Below are 24270 nucleotides of genomic sequence, written 5' to 3'. Positions count from 1 at the left end.
CACCAACACTCACACACTGAAGATGCTTGCTAGTCCCCGACAGATATCTCATTGGTTCCTTGTGTGAGTGTAGCCTGTCTGGCGATATTGCAGTACCATCTACGGGCGGTCAACCAAGCTCAAGCTCAAAAATCATTCAAACCTTTTACAGGCTAATCAAAACAACCTTCTTTATATATTGCTAATTTAGAGAAAACTTTCCGTTTTACGATAGAACGAAAACCTACCGCAGCTGTCAGACTACTGATTTCCACTGAAGTATCATCGATCTACCCTAGCGATGCCTTGAATACCCTTGGTTACGACGCCGATGATCATTGTTTGTTGTTAGTTTTCAGTGCAATTCACCTTGCAGGCATGCTTTGATTTGGCCTTCAGTTTCAATGATAGGATGATTTTCAAGCCTGCGGTAGGACTTTGACAGCTGCGGTAGAACTCGGCGGCTACCGCAGAGTGGAATTTTTTCTAAAAATCCGCAATATATTCTGTAGAAATTCCATTAAACATTGGACTATTCTGCTTATGACAGTAGTGCATGTCTCTGTGATGAATACAAACGCTTATTTCCTACTAAAATTTAATTAAAAATTAGACCAAGGCCATTCCTGTCCTATCCCCCGGTTCGCGTTGTGCCAAATTAACAAGTAAACGCTCGTCCAACCTCGAGAAGTCGCAACGTCAAATCATCACACTGCTTTTTTTTTGCGTGCAACCACTTCTCACTCGGCGTCTGAATCAGAGAGACAGACAGACAGACAGACGATGACCACCAGCATCATTCTGAATACCTACTCGCGCGCGATGGTGGTGTCCTCGTTTTCTGCATAGACAGTTTTTTAACTCATCTTCTCGCGGCCGAACGAAAAAAAAAAATATTCACATCAAGGCGGTAAGTTTTTTGACAGAGGAATTACATTCAAAAGCGCAACGGCGGACGACAATCGCCGCCGTGGTAGTGAAAATGAAAATCCGCGTATTTACCGCACATCGCTGTCACATATGTGTAGTAGGCCATGCTAGCCGCTGCTGTTCTGCATTTGGCTAACAGTCAGAAGTGCCTATATACAGCAAATGCGATGCGATGCGATGGTTGGTCACCGGGAACGGACGTCATTCGCTAATCTTTTGTTATGGTCAGTCGTTTTTCGCGTATTATATGCAAATGCCACTTTGTACATTCCAGCGCCGGAACCATTCAGTGCTAGAATATTACCGAATATAGCAATATGATTCGTTCATATGTGGGTTAGGGTGGACACGAAAGTAAAACAAACAGTGAAATGATCGATATTATTCTGGGAGTAACTTTCTCACTGGGACAAAGTCTGATTTTCAGTCTGAGCGCTTCCACCGATATTAACTGAGAGGCAATGAACATTTTGATTGTGTATATCGTGTAGAATGCCCAAGGAAGTCAAGGATATTTCCTCGACGAAAAGTTTCTGGACCGATGAATCGAACTCGTCACCCTCAGCATGGTCATGCTGATGCTGTATACCCACGCCTTTACAACTGTTTCTATAGAGGCCCTGTGGAACAAAGCGGTCAAAAATAAAGCTTTTGTTTTGAAACGAAAACATATTTTGATTTCCTACTTCAAGTACATACTGCTTTTGACCCACCCTATTCCAAAGTTGGGCAATACTAACTTGTAGCGTTTGGAAATTTTTGCTTATTTAATAACTGCGGCATTTCAATCGATGAGATTCATGTTTTTTCCGTTCTGTTCTTAGTTTTTTTTTTTCAAACGAACCATAAAAAATACCACGTCATTCAAGAGTAGGGTAATTGATCCGATCATGGAGGAGTTAAGCACTGGGTCACGGGGGTGAATCTTCATCACGAAAAGAGCCGCTCGTTTGATTGCTGGACACTAGCGAACCTGGTGGTGGAAGGCAAGCTTTTTTGTACAGCGAGCATAGGGCGGGAGCGAGGCACGCTTTGATGATTTTTTATTTCTCCAAGGAAATTCATTCCAATCTAGTTCTCCAAGTGAAAATTTTACAACTTCCCCCTCGAAACTTCCAATTTGTTCGAAGATACACATCTGTTCTGTGACTGGGTTCATGCTTAAACCACAATTGTATCGCCCCAAGCAATTTTTTTACATGGATTGAATTGAAAATAATAAAATCTATCCTTTATCTACGGGAAAATAACGAAATATTGCCACTTTGAGGTTGTTATGAGCATTTTATTCGTTTTTATCTAAAAGAACATTGTGTTCCTATTGTTGCGGTATTTGTTCCTAATGTTGCGGTATCCCATTGAAATCATATGGGATACCGCAACATTAGGAACACTACCGCAACAATAGGAACACAGCAGCAAACATATTAAGGAAAATATTTTTTTTTCAATAGGTTTTTGGGCAAATCTTAAGCAAACAAATGGTGCAATCTCATAATTTAAGCACAATACATCTATTAAAAATACCTTTTGGTAACATTTCAGTCGAAAAAGTGCTCAATTGGCCATTACCGCAACATTAGGTACTACCACAACGATGGGAACAATTACCCTATTCATCCCTGAAGAAAGTATCGCTCGAATCATTGCGATTGAACTTGGCTAATCTTTTTCCAATGTTTGTATGAGTGTCTCACAGATGCCCAATCAGAAAGCGATAACTTCGTTCCATACGTACACGATGGTCGTCGCCTATCTATGGGGCACGTGAATTCAGCAAGCTTGTTACTACGTCATGTATTCGCCGCCGCGCCGGTTCTATGGGACAGAGCAGGCGGTCTACCCCATCGAAGCGATATCATATGTCAAGCGTTTATCTACGTGAAGGGATCACTCGGCGGAATGCCGCACCACGATATCAGACTAACCAATGTTTACATCACGTGAGGGGCATTGACATTGAAGAATTCAAGCAGCCACGGGAAACGGGAGCGTTTCGACAAGTGATGATGAGCACCTTGTAGCAGTTTTTAAATAGAGCATTGTTCATTGAGTTGGAATTCTACTGTTCATTATCTAAGATTTAACAGGAGCTGGTTAGACCTGGTTATCGAAACATAAGCACAAGAACTTCCGATTTGACAGATCATTAACATTTATACTCGTAACTTGAACATTGATCCGCATAGAGAGTGCTACTTGAACGATACTTGATATCTACATGGCTACGAACGGTTCTAATGCACAAATTCCTCTAGGGGTTTTTATCTAATTCCCGTCTAACTAAGCACCGACCAATAATGATCGAGGTTATTCTTTCACCTCGTCTCATGTCTCATGGCTAATTTGGTATGAATTTCCAATTTATAAATTATGGAACATGTAAAAAATATTGTAAAAACTGTAATTTCCTTAAAATAATAAGATTGAATAATTGTCCCTAGAATTAAATTTCCGTCTAGTCCACGTCTATTTCGGACACAACCTGGATTCAATTCCCGGCATTTACGAGATACTACGGTACATAGGATGGTCAAAATTTATTATTTAACCGTAGGTGTTATTCGCAATTTTTAAACTTTTAAATTTTTAAACCATTGATAAGTATTTTAAATGACCGTTAAGCGTTAATTGAGATGGATGTAGCTTCGGAATAAGGACTACCATATTTCGATTAATATTTTTGCCTACTAGATCATAATACGCCATCACAGTGCAACGAAGAAATATTTTACTGTGGTTGTGAAATACGATGTTTCGTATATTGCTTGTATTCTCCCTAGACGAAGACAACCTGTTGTTTACATATTATCGACGGGAGAAAAGTGATTTATTTTAACTAGTTGTACAGCTTTTGCTGCAGTGAAATCCAACTTTGAAGTGCCACAGAGCACGGAGCAAGTGAATCTTGCGAAGTGAAAATTGAACAGTGATGAAGAAACAATTCGGCTACCTGCTGCTTTGGTGCGGTTGCCTTCGTCGTACGCAAATCGAGAAACATTTTCAACTCGTATGTGGAGTGATTTTTCGATTTCCAGTGCTAGTTTTTGATAGCCTTCTACGTCGTTTTGCTTCCATCTGATGAGCCATTGGCAAAGGCAAGTTGGAATACCTGTAATTATTGGCTATTTCCCCTTTTGATATGACGGAAATTAGCGCATATGATGAAGTAGATTTCTACCCTATTACGTTATAGACTGGATTTATATTAATACAAAAATTTTAAAAATAAGAGGTGATAGACGAATCCTCCACTTATTCCACAAACACACACAAACACTCCACTTATTCTCAAAGTGCAATTTAAGCAGCTCATGCATTTTTGATCAATAACGGCGCCGGGCACGTCCTTATAAACAGTTGGGAAGGGAAAGGAATGTTAGAGTGTACTGGTTGTTGCTACTTAACACCGAGATCACCTCTGCATCCCCACAACCAGCACGGACTGGGGTATTTGTTAGACGGAAAGGATGGGAGATCTGGGAGTCACCATTGGGTCGGTGATGCGATCCATGGATAGGGGATATTTATAGTGTTCTTAATGTGATATATTGTGTAGTGATTACTATAAAGGACAAGCGGCACAGTTCGCTTTGGTTGCATAACTTGTAGGCGTTATATACACTGTGCTGTGAAAGTTGGAAGGAAGGGAAACGAATTTTTGCAATTCGTTTCTGGTTCTAGCGATGGCTATGAATATACAAGAGTTGTATATGTAGAGAAAAGAAAGAGAGAAAGTGGATAGAAAGATACAAAGTAGAATGAAAGGGACGCGCCAGGGATTGTACCCATGACCTTCTGCATACGAATCAGAAGCGGTAGCTACTAGACCACCAAGCACGTCTTGATCCCGGATATATCGTTCGATGAAGTTCAAAAACCACGGTGTAGAAGTGCGTGGAATTTGTCATACGTTATTTCAGTAACAAATTTTGAAAACGACGTATAATCAATGCTACACCATTGATTATACGTCGTTTTCAAAATTTGTTACTGATTTTATGTCTATGATCATCGATTTCACGAGGTTCACGAAGGTATTTATTTATATATTTTTGAAGCGCAAGAATGAAGTGCAGGAAAAGGTCCTGAAATTTGTTGAAATTGCGGATACACGATTTGAGAGAAACCCGGTCATCATTCGCTCTGATTCAGTTGGATGCAAACATCTGCAAGACATTGCAGAACAGGAAACAGAACATTCGTTGGAATAGTCCGCTGCACAACATCGTCAAGTCAACTCCCTCCGAAGCTTAAGTTTTGAAGAAAGCCTGATCTGAAGCATGTTTAAATGTTTGGAAGTCAAGCTTTTTTTTTCGCATACAGAACCAGAAAAGGCAAAACTAGATTCTAAAACTGTGAAACTCACTATTGTGAGATACGCCAACTCTTCAAAACTTTATAGTTTTGTGGATCAATCAACAAACAATCTCGCATGCAGCAGGGTTGCTTGTTTCATCAACGAAGGAAAAGATATTTAATTTCAACCAGTGCGAAATCGATTTGTACACACCACAAGATAATAGTAGTAACGATGCTGTACCAACGTTTGATGATGATGAAGATTCTTTCGTGGATGCCAGTGAAGAAGAAACATCAAAAATCATCAGTGTCGAAAGCGAGGACGATTTGGTGTAGATTAAAACAATCTGCAAGAAGTTGGAATATAACGCCAGACAAAATACTTGCCAGTTTGAACTTCAGGCCATCTGCCAATGTTACCTGTTTGTGTGTACAAAACTAAAGAGGGAGAACTGCATATTTGGCTGTATACGTAGACGATTTTGTTGTGGTATATGTAAAACTGAAGAAAGATATCAAGAAATACCAAGAATACAATGCCCTGAATCGGAACTTTTAAATAACGTCGCTAGCTGGGCAGTATGCAGCACTTACTAAGAATCGAGGTTAATCGTTCCCAAAATGGCGTAGCTCTCAATAAAAAGTTGTATATCTAGAATCTGCTTACGAGATTTGCCGTGGTCGAAGCTATACAGACAAAAATTGCCTTGTATCCTGGCCACCTACTATCAAAAGAGAAGGAACCGGAGATACCAAACAACAACAAGTATTTACACTAGCTTGATAGGAGGATTTATGTATGACGGGCCCAGAATCAAAGGGGTGTAAGTGACCATTTTGAGATGAGCATATCATGAAATTCTTCAGACTTCAAGCTTTCTACAACTTTTTTAAGATTGTTTTTACGATGATTTGAAAAATTATTATAAATCAGAGAAAATTGGGTTGATTTTGAAACTCCATACATTTTGTATGGGATGAAAAATTGGTCAAAAACTTTAAACCTCATTTACTCGAAAGTAGGTTTTTGTCACTTACACCCCTTTGCTTCTTACCCCCTCGTATGTGGCCTTCTATAATCGCCCAGATATTGCAGTAGCTGTTTCAATCCTGGGAAGGAAGTCCAGTTGTCCAACGCAGTACGATTGGGTTGAAACAAACAGGTTGTTACGTCGATCTGGAAGGTGTCATAAATTTCGGATGGCATCTTTTGCGCCAATTCTTCCCCGGTAGAAGTCTACGTGGATGATAACTGGGCAGGCGATGCTAAGGACATAAAATCAACCACAAGATATTTATTCCAATACGCAGGAGAGATGATTTCATGGTGCTCTAGGAAACAGGACTACTTGACACTATAAAGCAGCACGGCAGCAGAATATGTGCAAGATTTCTGAATGACTGCAATTAAACGAACAGCCTTTGACCAATAATGCATGGCACAATTTAAAGCACTCACAGTTTAAACATAGCCTTTCGTCTAGAACAGGGGTTTTCAGATTGTGCAGCACAGTGCACTTATTCCTCCACGAAGTCTTGTCAAGGGCACCACATTTCTAAAACTTCTAACTACACTTTTAAAATTTCTAACTTCTAGTCTGGTCTAGTATAGTTTACACATACACAGCCATCTCCTGTAAGAATCATGGAAAATGATAATATCGACTACCTTTATCATTTTTCTTGTCGTTATCAATACTTACAACAATGTATCAGAGATGCATTAATATAAAATGGATTAAATAAAGAAATAAAAATAAATAATAAATAATAATAAATAAATTACAAGTATTGAAGCGGCCTACTGTGCAGCGTCATTAAATACAATTAAACATAATTATAGAACGTTATAAATATGAAGCAAACACGTTGGGAGTGACGTTGCTAAGAAAGTTAATGCCACTCCATTGAAGTTCTTCTTGAGATAGGACAAAAGAATTCCTCCTTATGTGCTGGATCGAAAGCTTAGGCTTAAGCGCCATTGCTCGCTCTCTGAAACGAGAAAAAAAAGAATAGAGCGATCCCTTCCTGGCTGTACAAAATAAACCTAATGATAAGTACGAAAGGAGGTTCACACTACAGACTCCGTTTGAAATTCTTTGCATTATGGAAACTCTCATCAATTTATCTGGAAGCCTTCATAATGTTCTCCTTTTCTCTTCGGTGACTTCCTATAATTGACATGCCGGATAAGCGAAAGCATTCGCTACTGACCAAAACCCGTTCGAAGATACTGTCGATTGTAGTTTTCGTTAGAACGGCTGATACATTACAACCCCTCTCATACTAAATGAAACGGTGATCCAGAAGCTCGTCTAATACGAATAGAGATTGAAGAATAACACTTCTTCTGCTGTTGAAACTATTGTCTTTTTCCAAATTCACTATGTTACTTCACTTTTTTGTTGAAAATAGTATACTTTCACTCTTAGGTTTATAAATTTGCAAAAAAAAACTTCGAAAAACACACGCGAGACATAATAAAACGCGTCCGTTATCGGCAATCCTATATTACACAGACTTCTAAAATGTCTAACTTTATTTGAAACTAGCTGTACCCGGCAAACTTTGTCTTGCCTACTGTGTTTTTTGACGTCCTCAGCCAAGTCCAAGTCCCCGTTCAAACATATAAAAAATCGATTTTCAAAAACTCACAATTTTTCCATATTTTTTGTCTCATAAACCTTCCTAGGGTGAAAACTAACAGAACAAAACTAAGATGACCGAAATCGGACCTGCGGTTCGCAAGTTATGCGCGGTCCCACGTATGCCACTGCATTTTTATATATATAGACTAGCTGTCCCGGCAAACGTCGTCCTGCCTGCCTGTGTTTTTTGACATTCAACCCTACAGAGAAAACACCCGAAAAATGGAATTTCAAACTTTCTCGTTTCCGGTCGATTTTACCAATTATTTTTTCGTACGAACACGTCGGAGACCTGCACGAATGAAACACTGAAAGAATGGTGTAGATCCGTGGGCCCGTTCCCGAGCCTATTCGTGACATACAAACACCATTCCATTTTTATTTACACCCTGACTCACCTTGATATCTCCAAAACCTGAGGACTTACAGAGATGCTGCCTTCAGCAAAGTTATTCAGGAGCCCAAAGGCAACAAATTTTCTGAAGGCGGCATTTTAATATGAGTTCTGGTTTTAGAGATATCGAGATGAGTCAGGGTGATGCAATATTGTTGCAATACTTTTTGTGAGTACTTAGGACGGGTAGTGTAGATCTCTTCGTATCCAAAAAAAAAATGAAAAATTAAAAACAATGCAATTCCAGAGAAAGCTCATTAAGGCGAAACTGGAAGCATTTCCTCACTTTTTGGTTTTAGATTTTTTATTAAATTACGAAGCAATATTTTCAAAATCGGTTTTTGTACACAGTTAGAGGAACGATAAAGGTATATCCTGATATTTTTTCAGCTGGAAAATGTTTTTCATTTTTAAGTAAACCATTTTTGAATGAAATTTAAACAAAAAATATGGTTTTTGAAAAATTGGTAAAAGTTTTACACCTGAAAAAAAATCCAGGAGATAACTCGATCCTTCCTCTAACTTTGTATGGAAACCTATTTTGAAAATATTGCTTCGTTATTTAAAAAATATCAAAAACCAGAAAAATGAGAATGCGTCCAGTTTCGCCTTAATAGAGAAAAACTTAAAAAAATTGTATGAACGAAAGACGCGGGGGAGGGGGGTTCGGAATCTCCCAAAAAAAGACCATGTGGTTTATGGACAGTCCCTAAGGACATTCCCAACATCAAAAACATTATATACGACTATATGCATTTGAAAAACTTCTCTGAAAATCTCGAAAGGAATCCAATTTCTCCAGCATCGCCATGAATCACAAAAGGGAAATATCAATGATAGCGCACACAGTTTATTTCACGGTGCCCCCACAAACCGTTATTAAAAAATAAAAATGTCCATCAAAACTAAGTTCAGGGATCGATTCCTGGTACCATTCTGCACCTCCGGGCAAATTTTTAAAATAATCCCTAGGAGGAATCTCGAGAAATCTCTATTTGATGTTTTATACTGAGAAATTTTAAAGAAATCCATGTTCAGATTGGACAATATTGCTTAAATACCTAAAAAAATTCCCCAAAGTGTTCAAACTGACTTAAGTATGTTATGGTAAGCCATGCATCGGTTTTCACGTAAGCATCAAAAATTTGATTTTTCCCCCATTGTTTTATGAACATATTTTACATCCCAGTATTATACATTAAAATTTTGCCCAATTCTACAGCAAGTTTACAATTTGCACTCCAATTTTCATAGCGATATCAGCGTTCACTGTGGAGTTATGGCAATAAATGTGAAAAAGTGTGGACATTTTTTTTTTCTATGATTTTCTACTGAGTCGATTAAGTGCGTTGTGGTGTGCACTAATCGCATTAAAAAATCAGCTGAATTGGATGTAAGACAGTTGAGAAACTGCGGTGGGCATAAAGTGGGTGGCAGTATTTAACAGGAGTCTCGATTGTATATAATCAACCAAATGTATGGAAAACCTAAGTGATTTTGAAAAAAAATAAATATTTGGGTACGAATAGTTGGGTACGAATTGAAAATCAGTTGCATCGTATTTCTCCTCGCGTAAATCATATTCCTTCAAAAATGTAGCCAACATTCATAGAAATAGCGCCAAATTTTCACGAGTGGTATCCTAGTTTGTAAGGAAATATCATTTGGAAGATGTTATTCTACTTCGTCATGAATCCACAACAACGTATTAAATATGTAATTACTAATTATACGTCGTAGTTTCCTGTTCTTCCAAAATTGCTGTACTATTAGATCTTTATTTAACACATATTTCTCAGAGATTTTCTAGTGTTCATATGCAAGAATTTTCATTCAAAAATTGTTCAAAACTCTAGGCAATATCAAAGAAATTAAATTCGAAGATAGCCGTACACATCGTATTTGCAGCTTTTTTTTGGTTTTTATTTATGTGTATTTTAACGTATTTGCTACTCCGTGATTGACCAGAGCAATCGAAATTGCACAGAGTACCAATGAATGTTAGGCTTGGGACTGGCTAATCATTCTTAATGTGCACAATTCGAGAGTTCAACATTTGAAAGTCAATAACGGCACTGGCCACGTCCTTACGGTCATCGGATCGATTATGTGTCAATACTCGCCTCATATAGGAGCGATGCATTTACAGCAAGGAACAATATAATACTAAACACTGAGCGCCCCTGTTCAAAAAGCTTAGCAATATCGAAAAAAAGATTTTGAAGATCGTATATCGTATATACCACAACGCACTTAATCAACTCAGTAGAAAATTGTAGGAAAAAATATGTTTCAACACTGTTTCACATTTATTGCCATAACTCCACAGAGAACGCTGATATCGCTATGAAAATTGGAGTGCAAATTGCAAACATGTTGTAGAATCGGGGAAAGTTTTAATGTATAACATTTGGAAGTAAAATTTGTTTATGAAACAATGGTGAAAAAAACTAGTTTTAAATGCGTTCGTTAAAACTAGTGTATGGCTTAGCATAACATACTTAAGTCAGTTTAATCAGTTAACTGAGCTGGGTAAGTAGTAAATATGTATAATTGAAGTAACGTTAATAAATATATACTGGTTTGAAACAACTTTGAACACTTTGGGAAATTTTTATAGGTATTTCTTTAAAATTTCTCAGTATAAAACATCAAATCGAGATTTCTCGAGATTCCTCCTAGAGATTATTTTAAAAATTTGCCCAGAGGTGCAGAATGGTACCAGGAATCGATCCCTGAACTTCGTTTTGATGGACATTTTTATTTTATAATAACGGTCTGTGGGGGCACCGTGTATTTGCTTCAGTAGTTCGAAAAAAAACCTTCCTTATTTATTTGTTTGTGGCGAATATTCGACTACCGAATTGAAATGATGTGCAATATGTTTACAATGCCCATTTAGCATTTGGTGTCTAAATTGATTTCTGATTAGCAACTCGAGCGCACCAAGCGAAAAAAGCCTCGAGCCTACAATGAGTAATGGTCATTTTAGGTAGTGCAATAGGGTATCGGGATGCTTCGTTGGCATAGTCCCCTCGTTCGGCCTATCTTAACATTAACCAAAAACTCAAACAAACTCGCCGAACTGGATATCGGAAAAGCTTTGCGTCAAACAACTGTAACATTTCGTTTCAATTTTAGCACTTTGGAGTATTAAAATTGTATGAAGTGTTACTTTGTTAAGCTTTTGTAGACGCCATGATTCTTTGGCTTAGTGGGTATTCTATACACATGATCATAAATGGCATGATTCTGGAATGTTTCGAATTTCCCTTTCAATAAATGAACATTTGATGCGACGGTCAAAGATGCTATTTTGAATTTGTATGTTTGTTTTTAACGAATAATAACTATTTTACAAATTACATGTGGGCCGAATATTGAGGACATTTTTTTTCACTATGTACCCAAATCTTGGCCCATCAGTAAAGTGACGTCAAAAACACCGATAAAGTGACGCCAACAACATTGCTTGCGTAAGAACCAGAAAGAACGAACAGAAAGATAGATTTTGTGTGCGGTGACTGTAAAAATATAACACAATAATCGGGTTACATTGTTTTCGTTACTTAATAAGAAAGAACTATAGTTTAAGTGATTTTTTTATAGTTTGTTGAAAATTTGACTCCGCAAATGTAATTTGAAAGTATGATTGGTAACCAAACAGAGGTAAAACCTCAGCAGAAATATTGAGAAAATGAGATAATAAGTGGTTCTAGTGCATGGAACGCAATAGGCCAACGTTGTATCCACTAATAGGCCAATTTTTGTACCATAGACCAACGTTGCATACCTTCACATCGAATCTTTTCAACTTAGTTATGTAAATTCTTGAATATTTACGTTAGTTTACTTCCAGTAGGTGAAACATGCATTGCCTAGAGTGCGTAATAGGGTCAACATATTATTTCTAGTGCTATTAATTCATGAGTTATGGTCAAAATTGTCAAGGCGGTTTGCAAATTAGGCCAAGGAATGATCCATATACCCTATATCAAAATTGCCAATTTAGAATTGTTACTTGTTACACAACTTGTTACAACTACTTTTCCAGAACCTATTTTGCAATACACATAATTAGTTATGGGTCGTTGCTATAACAGCTCTCGACATTTTAGACCAGTCTGTTCACTACGTTAATGTCGGGGATTTGGTAAGAATGTGTTAGAGATTGGTGAGCTCGTTCCATGCTTTTTCAGCTTAAAAAATGATTTGACAACATGCGTGGAAGTTTCACTGTGATGTGGTTTCTACTTACCAGATTTAAAACACATAAAAGAAAATTTTCCACTGTTCTATTGAACTTTGCTTTCCCTTTGCTTCTTACACAAAAAATCGCTTTCTGAATTTTTGTATTTATTTTACAAACATCTGCATATTTCTTTCCCATAATCCAATTCATCTCCATCTGCGCAGAGCCTGCACTTCCACCGGTTTGACTTTTTTTTTCAGTAAAATGTTCTCGCATTTGTCGCCTGCCTACGAAATCCTCAAGGCCACTCGGCTATTATCACATATTATGTGCAGTTCTACGTGTACGTATGGTTGTGTTGGTTCAGTACCGTATACTAGGGTGAAATTGAACACCTCACTAAAATTGTTTTATTTTATTTATCGGTTGTGGAAGCTAGATTTTTATATATTTCTGAAAAATATGAGTCTTAATCTTCCTACACGAAAGATGTGAATAGTTCTGTTCAGCAGAGTCATCCTACTTCAAAGAAAATATTGAAATGCTGTTTATTTTTTTATTTGTTGTTATAAGTGAGAACGTTTTTTACAAAAAGAAACAAAAAAAGAAAACAATGTTTAAAATTAATTACTAAATTAATTATAATACAGGTACAGTGTTCCTTACATTTCTATGTTTCAATACTTACATTCACTCGGAAACTGAACATTTTAACTCACTTGTACAGTCATTAAGGACAAACGTCTTGATATCCCGCTTCAACATTGCATCAGAACTTCAGACGCACAAATCTCAAGAAGCAAGCTTCAAACAACAGTGCATTTGATTATTCTCTTATTGCTCACTTGTAATAAGCTCAAAATAAGAAGATCAGGTGCGCTGGTTTTGTTTAAGAAGAGATTTGTGCTCTCGAAATCGTGAGTAGGTGCCAAAGTCGGCCATTGTGGCGGCCATTTTGGAATTCTAACAAGTCTGTCCTTAACCACTCAATTTACCTTCACTCGACGGTACCCAAAAAGACAAAATCTAGAGTCGCAATTCTTGCGTTCGGGCGTTTCTCACTGTGTTGTCACTCTCGCCCTCTCGTCGTCAGCCTTCTAGTTCTGCGTCGTATCAGCCGGCAGGGGGTGGCAACTGGTGGTGGTGGTATCATAAAAAATGTGCTTTGCTTATCTGAGTTGTGGTGCACCTTTGCAAGAAAGGGAAGGCAGCCTGGTTGTTGCCCGCTTTGTTTACTATTATGATTGGTTCTGTTGATCGATCGATCTGAATCTGAATCGCATATGTAAATACCGAACGTTGCTGGCAACACTGACTGGGTGCAATTTCAATTTTCGCTCACGATTTGGAATGCTTCGCTTGGGTTTGTTTCTCCTTGGGTGCCGTGTGGTTGCGCATAGCAACAGGTTACTACGATCTGGTTGACACAATTCAAGGCGGAAGTATATGTATCGACTCGTTCGCTCGCTGATATGAGTTCGTCCTCAGTGTTGGGTAAATTTATCACTCGATTTAAGCAAACTAAGTACACGAGATTAAGAGCGGAAGCATAATGTGGAATCTGTATTATGACTCTAATCTTTTTAACAGAAAGATTGAAGGAATATTAGGAATACATAGGGTATCGCGCTACTTGGGCGGTGGCTTCTATATTCGTCTGTTTGCCACTATAACTCAGACAATTTTGAACCAATTGACTTGAAATGTTGTACACGGGTAGGTACTATACCTATCTCACCACATTCCAAAAGTTGTATCAATTGGTTCAAATTTGTCTGAGTTATAGTGGAAAACAGACGAATATAGAAGCCACCGCCCAAGTAGCGCGATTCCCTACCAGAAATTCCTTAATTTTTTTCTGAAATCTTATTTGAATTTAACTCTGAAGAGATGAACCAGCCTAGTGCTAAAAATCTCTATAATAAAGTAATAATAATAACAATTTAACTCATTTTAATTACTCAGACACTTCACTCGTCTTAATTTTACAACATTCAATTATTTTATTATAAATTTAGAATTAATAGGCTATCGTGAAAAGTACGCAAACTATACTACAAATGCCGGATACTAGTGGAAACTGACAGCACACAGTAACAAATGCTGTCTACGCGAAAGAAACAAAAAAAAACAGAAGCAATCATCAGTAAACGTGATTGCGAAAGAAATAAAAACTATTACGATTTGAGCTTAATTATTTTCTATTGATGGGTTAATTCGAAACCTCGAGCCGAGTGGTCATCGCTCTCGGGAATTAGGGGCATTTAGGCAGTTTTGTTTTTGGCTATCTCGCACACACCTGCTCTCTCTCGTACATAAAAGGTTGTCCATGCCGATTTTTTTAAATGTGATTGAACTGTAGATTTCGGTTTAACTTCCACGGTTTTGTTTCTTATAAGTAATTTTGACCGATTCTGTGCATTGCGGTACCATTGATCTTCCTAGAGTCTAATCCGAAGCAAGTGTTTCGAGATCATCTGAAGGATGTTGATAGCTTTAGAATTTCTACAGATTCATGGCATCGTGAGAAAATACGACGGGCTTGGTGGTTTAGTGGCTAGATGGGAAAACTGATTCAATTTTGAGAGTGAATCGCTCTCGATTCACTCTCTAAAAAGAGTCGACTCTTTTGATCGATTCAGCAACTCATTTCCGGGATTTAAAGAAAATGTTGATTTTCGATGTGAGCCAACTCCTTTTTGTACGGATCTTCCCAGTTTTCGAGAAAATTCAATTGCATGGTATGAATCGATCTGCACAAACGTCTGAGCATAACGTAGTGAAATGCAGGATTCGTAAGTTTTCGTTAATTTCTCCGAAGGATCGAATCGCTGGTGCGAGCCGCCCACATATAAGTATGAAAACAAAATTAATTGTCAAGGATTGTAATGTTCTGCGTCGAATCATCATTAGGTGCGCAGTAGTCATACCAACTCTTTTAGCAATCGTAATGAACATCAGTGAATCGTTACTCTTTTGAAAAGAGTCATGGCTCACTCATTCGGTTTCGGGAATCGATTCTTTGAGTCGATTCGCGAGTGAGTTACCCATCTCTAGCTGGCTACTGCTTCTAATTCGCATATAGAAAGTTCTGGGTTCAAGCCCTGGCTCGTCCCTTTCCTCCTCCTTAGTATATTTTTGTGTATTTGCTCCCTTCTGTCTACATACACGGGATACTCAAAATACACGCAAAAAAATCCGTTCCGATATACGTGCACTCCCAGTCACGGCAACGGGAACAAACGGGAACTATGCATAGCAACGATAACAACAATAAGAAATGTACACCGTGAACTAGATATCACGTTTTCCAGAATGCCCATATTGACAGCTGGAACTAGTTCCAGTTCACGGTGTATATTTGCTTGTTCTCATATTTGCGTTTGTTTGTTCACGTTTATCGGAACGGTTTTCTGAGCGTGTAACTGGGACAGGTAAAATTTTAACTTTTCAAAAAATGTTCAACTCGCTGTAACTTTTCGAAAAGGGCATCACATATTCTCAAATTTTTACTGTAAGTTCATCAACTAGTTGTTTATCAAGGGTCAAAATTTGGAAAAGATCGGGCTATTCTACACGAAATTATAAAGTTTTTAGAAAAAAGGTATAATTATCCGAAAGCCAAGTTTGAGCTGTTATATCTCCGGATTCAATTAACCGAATGCAATGAAATTTTGATCATTTATGACTTATATAATGAGCTATTGTAAACTTTTTTTTTTATTCTTAATCACCTAACCTAATTTACAGCTCTATTGTCCACTAGGGCACTACGTGAGCGATTTCAATTGACAGCTGTACCTACAGTATTGTACAGAGCCTAGATGTATTCTATTATACTTTATCGAACTGGTTGCTTTTCTGCTGCTTTCACTTTTCTACTCTACATGGTAGAATGATAAGCACAAGGATGATAGGTAACCGTTGGTCCTTTCCAGTCCGATTGGGGGTCCATTATGAGTAGCAATTCGCCGATGTCCAGGTATCCAGGTCCGTTTGAGCCATGGGGCTCAGAAGAGGGTCAGTGTCAGCCGCTCTCGGTGAAGAGCAACTGACGAAAAATTGCATGTGCCGGGGCTGGGAATCAAACCCATGACCATCCGCATATGAAGCGAACGTGTGACCAACTACGCCACGGGCCCCGGCTTTGTAAACTTTTGACTAAACTTAAAATTCTTTACACGATAGAAAATTATAACCATTACATTATTTTTCTAATATAACACCAATTTATCCACAACTTCATCGTTTTAAAATACCCCGTAACGTGGGTAGATCACCTTATAATGGTGCGTTACGGCGTAAGATCTACCATAACAAATTTTGATCTTGTATTTTTTAGCTTTGTTAATTTAAATGCAGAAAAAATCCAAGATCACAATTTGCTCTACTTTTTTTACTTTTACATGTTATGTTTTTCATTGTTAATAAACCATCTCTTTCAGGAGGATTCAGGTAATTTGTAATTATGTTACTGTTGTGAGCCTATCACCATTTAAAAATCTATAATTTTACTTTTTATTTCAGATTTGGAATCGAACACCCAACAAGGAATTAGGAAAGGAACCAGACATCAACCAAAAATATTGCGTGCACCTGAACGATGACCAAACGTTTCCTTTGAACTTTACCCTTCCACTAACATCCAAATTCCCGTGACGCCTAGGCCTGAAAGAATGTAGAGGTCTCTATGTACTTTCATAGGTGTCCAACTAATCTTCCTTTCCCATCCCTCAGCTGTCGCAAGGACGTGGCCAGGACAGCACTCGACCGTTGGAGGATTGCGTCAATCTTGTCTAAGAGTCAGAGATTAGTCCCAAATCTTTGTGCTTTGATAACGGACAGGAAAGATGCAACCCTCATAACAGCGATCCAGGGCTGTACCACCTACGAATTTGTGCGACTTGCTTAATGCTAATGCTAATGCTAGCTAATGCTAATGCTAACTTCATCATCGTTTTAAAATTCGAGATAGTTATTATAGTTCATTAATTCCCTGTAATTAACTTGAATATAATTATGTTTCGAAGGAAAGCAACCAAATAGCCGGCATTAAATTGAAAAAGTAATGGGATGCATATGAAAAATAGATAAATTTACTAAAAAACATAGAATAAATGAAATCGTCATAACTTTTTTTCTTATTAATAATTTCAATTTATGTCAACTGGTTTTCAAAGTTTATTATATTAGTCATAAATGATTAAAATTTCATTGCATATGGTTCATTGAATCCGGAGATATTACAGCTCAAAGTTGGCTATTGGATAATTGGACCTTTTTCTAGAATCTCTATAACTTCATGTAGAATAGCCCGATCTTTTCCAAATTTTGGCCCTTGATAAACAACTAGTTGATGAACTTACAGTAAAAATACGTGCCTAACTCTGGACAAAATTTCAAATCAATCGGTTTGAAATTGACTTAGTTATAGCGGCAGGTGCCCAAAATAGGTACACCTGCCCAAATGGTACAAGACCCTATAATTATTAATGTTTTTACGCTTTATTCGAATTAAAAAACTAGGTTGCGAGCCTAGTGGTCCTGGCAGGGGTGAAACCTCTCCAGAACCGCTTCTGGGAGCTCTCGCTAAGGTTACTTATCAAGTGTGGAGTGAGCAACACACTTGTTATTGAAAACTTCGAAGTAATGCTCAGTCTGAACACTCAGTCAAAATTCATGAGAATCTATCTTTTCTACATGTCATCTGATATAAGCCTCCCAGGTTATAATCCTGCTCGTGTACACTACACCAATGACAGTTCCTCTGTTAAATACGATCTGTCCATGAAACAAGCTGTTCAGGGAATACCAGATCAACTTCGGTGTATATCTATTCCTCGCATTTTTAACAAAAAGTACCAACATGTCAATTCCTGTAAGAGATTTTTCACTGATGGGTCTCGCATAAACGGATCCACTGGTTTCGGTGTCTTCAATGAAAACTCCACCGCCTTTCATAAACTTCAGGAACCTTGTTCGGTTTATGTTGCTGAGCTGGCAGCAATCGACTTCGCCTTAGGGATGATCTCAAACATGCCCGCAGACCATTTCTTCATCTTCTCGGATAGTCTTAGTTCTAGTGAGGCAATCCGGTCGATGAAACCTGTAAAGCATCCATCTTACTTTCTTATAAAAATAAGGGAGCAGATGGGTGCACTGGTCGAAAGATCGTACAATATTACCTTTGTATGGGTCCCCTTACATTGCTCAATTCATGGCAATGAGAAGGCGGACTCTCTCGCAAAGGAGGGCGCACAGGAAGACGAGACCTATGATAGAAGAATTACACACGATGAATTTTTCCATTTAGTTCGTCAGAGTTCTCTTCAAAGTTGGCAACGTGATTGACGAGATGGCCAACTGGGACGGTGGTTACATTCCATTATTCCTAATGTTTCTTTGCGAGCGTGGCATTACGGTTTGGACGTAGGTCGAGACTTCATACGCGTGATGTCAAGACTCAAGTCCAACCATTACTCGCTAGGCGCGCATTTGCATAGAATAAACCTCGCGCTCGACAATCTTTACACTAAATGCGGTTCCGGTTATGATGACATCGACCACGTAGTTTGGCAAATGCCCGGATAATGTCGCCTCAAAAGCGCTACTATTGGATACCCTTGAGGCCCGAGGTAGACAACCCTTTGTTCCGTTAAGAGATGTGTTAGGAACCCGCGATCTAATCTATACGGTCCATTTATGAGTTTCTTCGCATGTGTTGTATAAAGGTATAATCTTCTGTTTTTTTTTCGCTTCAGTTTTTTTTTCTTTGTGTTTTGTCTTTTTTGTGTTATATGTTCCTGGCCATCCGGCAGACGAAAACCCGTGACAAGCCCATGCCAACACCAGAGGCGACGCCAAAAGCCAAGATACCTCACGGATGTGCTACAGAGCCTGAAACCTTATCTTCACCATACCTTTCCTTAAAATTTTGTGACCCGCTAACCTCGAGCAGCCACGAGTACCCTGGCCTCCTCCCAGTACTAACCTTGAGTGCTTAAGAAAGTCAGAAAATTGTATGTAACTGAATACAAAAAATGAATTTCGGCTCCGTAAAGCGTTACACGCCATTGAGCCATAAATAAATGAACTAGACAAAAAAAATAAATAAAAAAAACTAGGCACTAGGCGCTTACTGAGCTTTCGATCGATATTTTTTTCTAAGTGGAGTAATATCAATTGTTTAACCTTTATCAGAATGGGAAAATCACGCAGAAGTCAACCAATTTGATTAGAATCAAACCATTATCCCCAAAAAGAGTAATGTTCAAATTCGGATGCGATCGTGGAAAACTGAAAGCTACGCAACTGGTGGTAGCGCGGCGCATGTGGACCACGCGAAAAGTTCATCGATCGCCGTCTAAATACTGGAGATCAAGGTTGATCACGGCGGCCTCAGCTGGCCTGGCAAGCAGAATCACATAAAGCATTGTATTGTCGAAAGGTTGCTCCGATATTTACAGGCGCCTGTTACTCTGTGGTTCATCAGACAGTGCGGTGGATGTTTAGCGAAGCGTGTTCCAGATTCCTGTGAGTTTACGACTGTTCAATGGCTTTAATTGGCAAGACGCATCGAAATGACATGATTAGTGGTAGTCTTGCCGCTTTGGGCGTCATACTGAAAAGAAGCCAAATTGAAGAGTTACATATATGGAAGAAATCATTTTCATTACATTACCATACATTATCTTTTGTTACTTTTCTTGCTTTGAAAACCATTACAATTATGAATACTAAAAGTACTATTGTTTGGAATAATAGCAACTGTTAAAATACAAATTAATGAAAACAAAAAGCTTGTTTTTTTTTTTACAAAAATCAGGGCAACGATACACGGAAGGTCGAGTACTATTTGGGCTAGGGCATGGGATCAAAGTTTAAGTTTGAACATGTCGATAGTTGATTGTCACTATGCAATCTAACCCAAACATTAAATGCTACTACTTTGAAGACCTGTAAACACTAAAGAGTAACGTCATCGTTTCGAAATTTCCTATGCACGGTTCAAAAATAGAACCCCCTCAAAGTCCATTATTTACGGCAGCGTGAGTCAACTCCATCAGGTGTGTTTCGATTCGATCAGTTCGCTCGTGACGGATGAGAGATGCAAAAACACAAGAAAAACGCGTCAGGGTCTTCGCTTTTGGAAACGGATTCCCCTGGTCCACCGCTCCACACGACAACGGGGGGCTATTCAACTGACTTCGGGGAACTCCCAAAAAAGGAAAGTGTTTATTGTTGCAATCAACCAAATTTGCGCACCGTGTGATGATGATCACGGAGATTCGTCACATCATTTTTCACCCCTTTTCTTCCTCACAAACCCTTTGCAAAAAAAAAGTTTCAATTCCACCATGTGGCTTAACTCGTGTGTTTTCGTTTTTCCCCGTTCCGTTCCAGACTGCACGAGGAGATAGAGCAGTTTTACGCCCACATGGTACCGACCCAGACGGAGCATGCGCTAAGGGTACAGGTGGTCGCCCGGATAGAGCAAATCGTGTTGAATCTCTGGCCAGCGGCCCGGGTGGAGATGTTCGGATCGTTCCGCACCGGGCTGTACCTTCCTACTAGTGATATTGGTAAGTATGTTTCGTGCGTGTATTTCTTTAAGTATAAACGTGTCGCCCAGCATATAAACAAGTTGATTATTTCAAAGCATCCAAGATGATTATTTCAAACACGTTAAAAAAAATAAACTACTTGTTTGCAGTTTTGCTACAGGGTATATTCCCAAATCTTGGCGGAATATTACTATAAAGTTTATTCCAAAAGTGGGTCTGAAAAATCAAAAAGTCCTATCAGTTTGATCTCTTTTCTACTGAATTGCTTAGAAACCATCGTGGATCATCACATCCGTGATGTTCATCTGGCCAACGTGCCTCTTCATGTGAACCAACATAATTACATATCTGGAAAGTCCACTGTGACCAGGGATGCCAGATATTTTTTTTTTTTCTGAAAAAGCTGTATCATTATTTTCAAAAATATGTATTCCATACAAAATTTGTGTGAAAAATCTGTATCCCATACAAAAATAAAATAGCTTCTCTTGCCCAAAAATCTGTATTTCATATAAAACGAAATCTGTACAAATGCTCAAAAATCTCTCAGGGTGGCCACCGAACCGGGAAAAACGGGAAAAAGACGGGAATTCAGAGCGACCGGGAAAAAGCCGGGAATTTCAGATGATTACCGGGAAAATTATTGTTGAGAGAAATTTGGTGAAATTTTATGAATTTTATACAACTTATCGATAATCTATAAGCAAGCTAAATTCAAATTATTAATAAGAGACGAATGCCAAGTACGGTAAAGTCTCTCTAAACAAAAAAAAAATATTAATTGAGATCCTATACAACCTTGCTTTTCTCGAAATTTTGCTAATTCATTACCGAATAAATTTATAATTCAGCATTATTTCAAACATAAATAATTTCATAAAGCATTAACTCTTTCCTTCCCACGATTTTGAACGACTATTTCTATGTCAAGGAAGCGTTTTCAAATAAAGTGCTCGAACAAAACTTATTCTAAATTGGCCAAAATTTTCGAAATCAACGAAAAAGTTTTACAGTTGTAAATTATTAGTTGTTTGATTGTTTATTAGGTTGTCCCAAAATTGCACATAGTCGAAAAGCTTGGGGGCTCACCCTGCAAATGATAGCTAAGGGTGTTAGAAACAAACTTTTGTATGACAGCAACTTTCAGAAATGACGTTTAGAGGTCGCCCCGGCGAGATTTTTGAAAAATGGCCATTTTTTGTAATAAATTTCATACAAATATTTTTTACCGTACAAAAATTGGCAATACCCAGTATTTTTATATTTTTTACAGCTTGATGTGGGTCCAAAGTACCTGGGAAAAATAATTAACGACATGTTTTGCAGGTAACTTTTTGACACTGAATTTTTGAATTTACTAAAATTTGTAATTTTTTGATATACTGTGCATTTTACCCAGCATAAAAAGTATCTGAACCTAATGCTAATTTAAAACAATTTCCTTAAACAGATAGGAAATTTTATGAGGAAAAACTTTGCCGAAGACAGCATTGCGTTTTTTCTATCCGTTTTAGAGTTATTCACTATTTACTATTTGGTGAAATTTTGATTTTTAGGTATTTTTTTTTTTTAATCACAAGGAACTGCCCAAAAAATCACGTATACTCGTCAAGTTTTTGTCTTCATTGTGTTAAGGAATTATGGTTTACAAATCCATTTTCTTTGATATAGAAAGGTACCTACTAGCCCACCCATTTCAATTTGCCTCGGTGTTGATAAGATAGTTCAAGTAAGTAAATGTAAAAAGAGACATGCTCTGCTTTTTAGAATGTGTTGAATTGGAACTTAGTATCTAAAAATGGGTATTCTTACGTAAGATGCTCATAATCGCGATTTGAATTTAGTATGGATCAACGTATTCGCCTTTATTCACTTTGCCACTGTTTCCTGGGCTGTTTCACTGGTCAAGGACTCATACGTCTCCGTGTGGAAAAATAATTGAGAATTTCGACATGAAAGTAAGATAAACGCGAAAATATGGCTCAACATTTCGTGGAAAATATCTTTAAAAAATCAATGGGCAGTACGAAGCTTGTCAAGATAGCTAGCTTTTTAAGAAATTTTTGCTAGTTATTTTCTATATGAAAGGATTGAATAACAAAAAAAAAATCAAATACCTATGCTGACACCATAATTCCATAACACAATCAAGACAAAAACTTGTTGAGCATACGTGATTTTTTACTTTGTATGTGTTTTTGGGCAGTTCTTATGCAACATTTTTAGAAAAATACCCAAAAAATCAAATTTCACCAAATAGTAAATTGTGAATAACTCTAAAACGGATAGAAAAAACGCCATGCTGTCTTCGGCAAAGTTTTTCCTCATAAAATTTCCCATCTTTTCATGGAAATTGTTTTAAATTAGCATTTGATTTAGATACTTTTTATGATGGGTAAAATGCATAGTATATCAAAAAATGACAAATTTCAGTAAATTCAAAAATTCAGTATCAAAAAGTTACCTGCAAAACATGTCGTAACTATTTTTCCCAAAAAGTTTGGATCCATATCAATCTGTAAAAAATATAAAAATAGTGAATATTGCCAATTTTTGTACGGTAAAAAATATTTGTATGAAATTTATTACGAAAAATGGCCATTTTTCAAAAATCTCGCCGGGCCGACCTCTAAACGTCATTTCTGAAAGTTGCCGTCATACAAAAGTTTGTTTCTAACACCCTTAGCTATCATTTGCAGGGTGAGCCCCCAAGCTTTTTGACCATGTGCTATTTTTGGGACAACCTATTGTTTATCAATAGTTCTACTATTGAAACGTGTGATGGTAATTGGGTTCACCTAATGAGATTACAATTGTATTGTAAAAAGCTATTGCATCATAGGGTATGTGTGCCATCAGTAATCTCACGCTCCCATATTCATCCTATTCGAAAACAAGCGATTACGGCACCGATTGATTCCGTTCTTTTTGTTTCCATGGGTGCTCACTTCCAACAAAAAATACAAAAATAAGAAACAGAACAAACAGCGCTTCAATCCTTTGTTTTTCGTAGGATGGAAATGGGAGCCACATGCTTAATAAGGGAAAAAATACCCTATTTATTTAATTCCGTTTGTTTCAAGTTCGTCGAACATCGATGATGCTCTAGAGTAATCTACAACCACGGGAAGTAGAGGGTTAAATATTGAAAGTTCAAATTCAGAGAAAGTATTGTGTCTTTCGATCAGAATATTTAACATTTTCGACGAACTTAAGACAAACGGAATTAGATGTAATTAATAGTTTTCAAAATATTATTGT

The 24270-nt window shown here is 37.7% G+C and overlaps 1 protein-coding gene across 1 annotated transcript in view; it reads left to right on the top strand.

Annotated features, from left to right (window-relative positions):
• Positions 1-24270, top strand: part of LOC109428085 (non-canonical poly(A) RNA polymerase protein Trf4-1) — a gene marked incomplete at its 5' end in the record, with an annotated part of 65635 nt that overhangs the window by 21331 nt on the left and 20034 nt on the right. The window contains 1 exon segment of the mRNA XM_029864100.2: positions 20849-21027. Within this exon segment, the coding sequence (XP_029719960.2) occupies positions 20849-21027 (179 nt within the window).

Source organism: Aedes albopictus, chromosome 3 (genome assembly GCF_035046485.1).
Source record: "Aedes albopictus strain Foshan chromosome 3, AalbF5, whole genome shotgun sequence".
In the NCBI taxonomy this organism is placed as follows: Eukaryota; Metazoa; Arthropoda; class Insecta; order Diptera; family Culicidae; genus Aedes; species Aedes albopictus.
The sequence above is the reverse complement of the archived record's forward strand: the minus strand, read 5'-3'. Positions and strand labels throughout refer to the sequence as shown.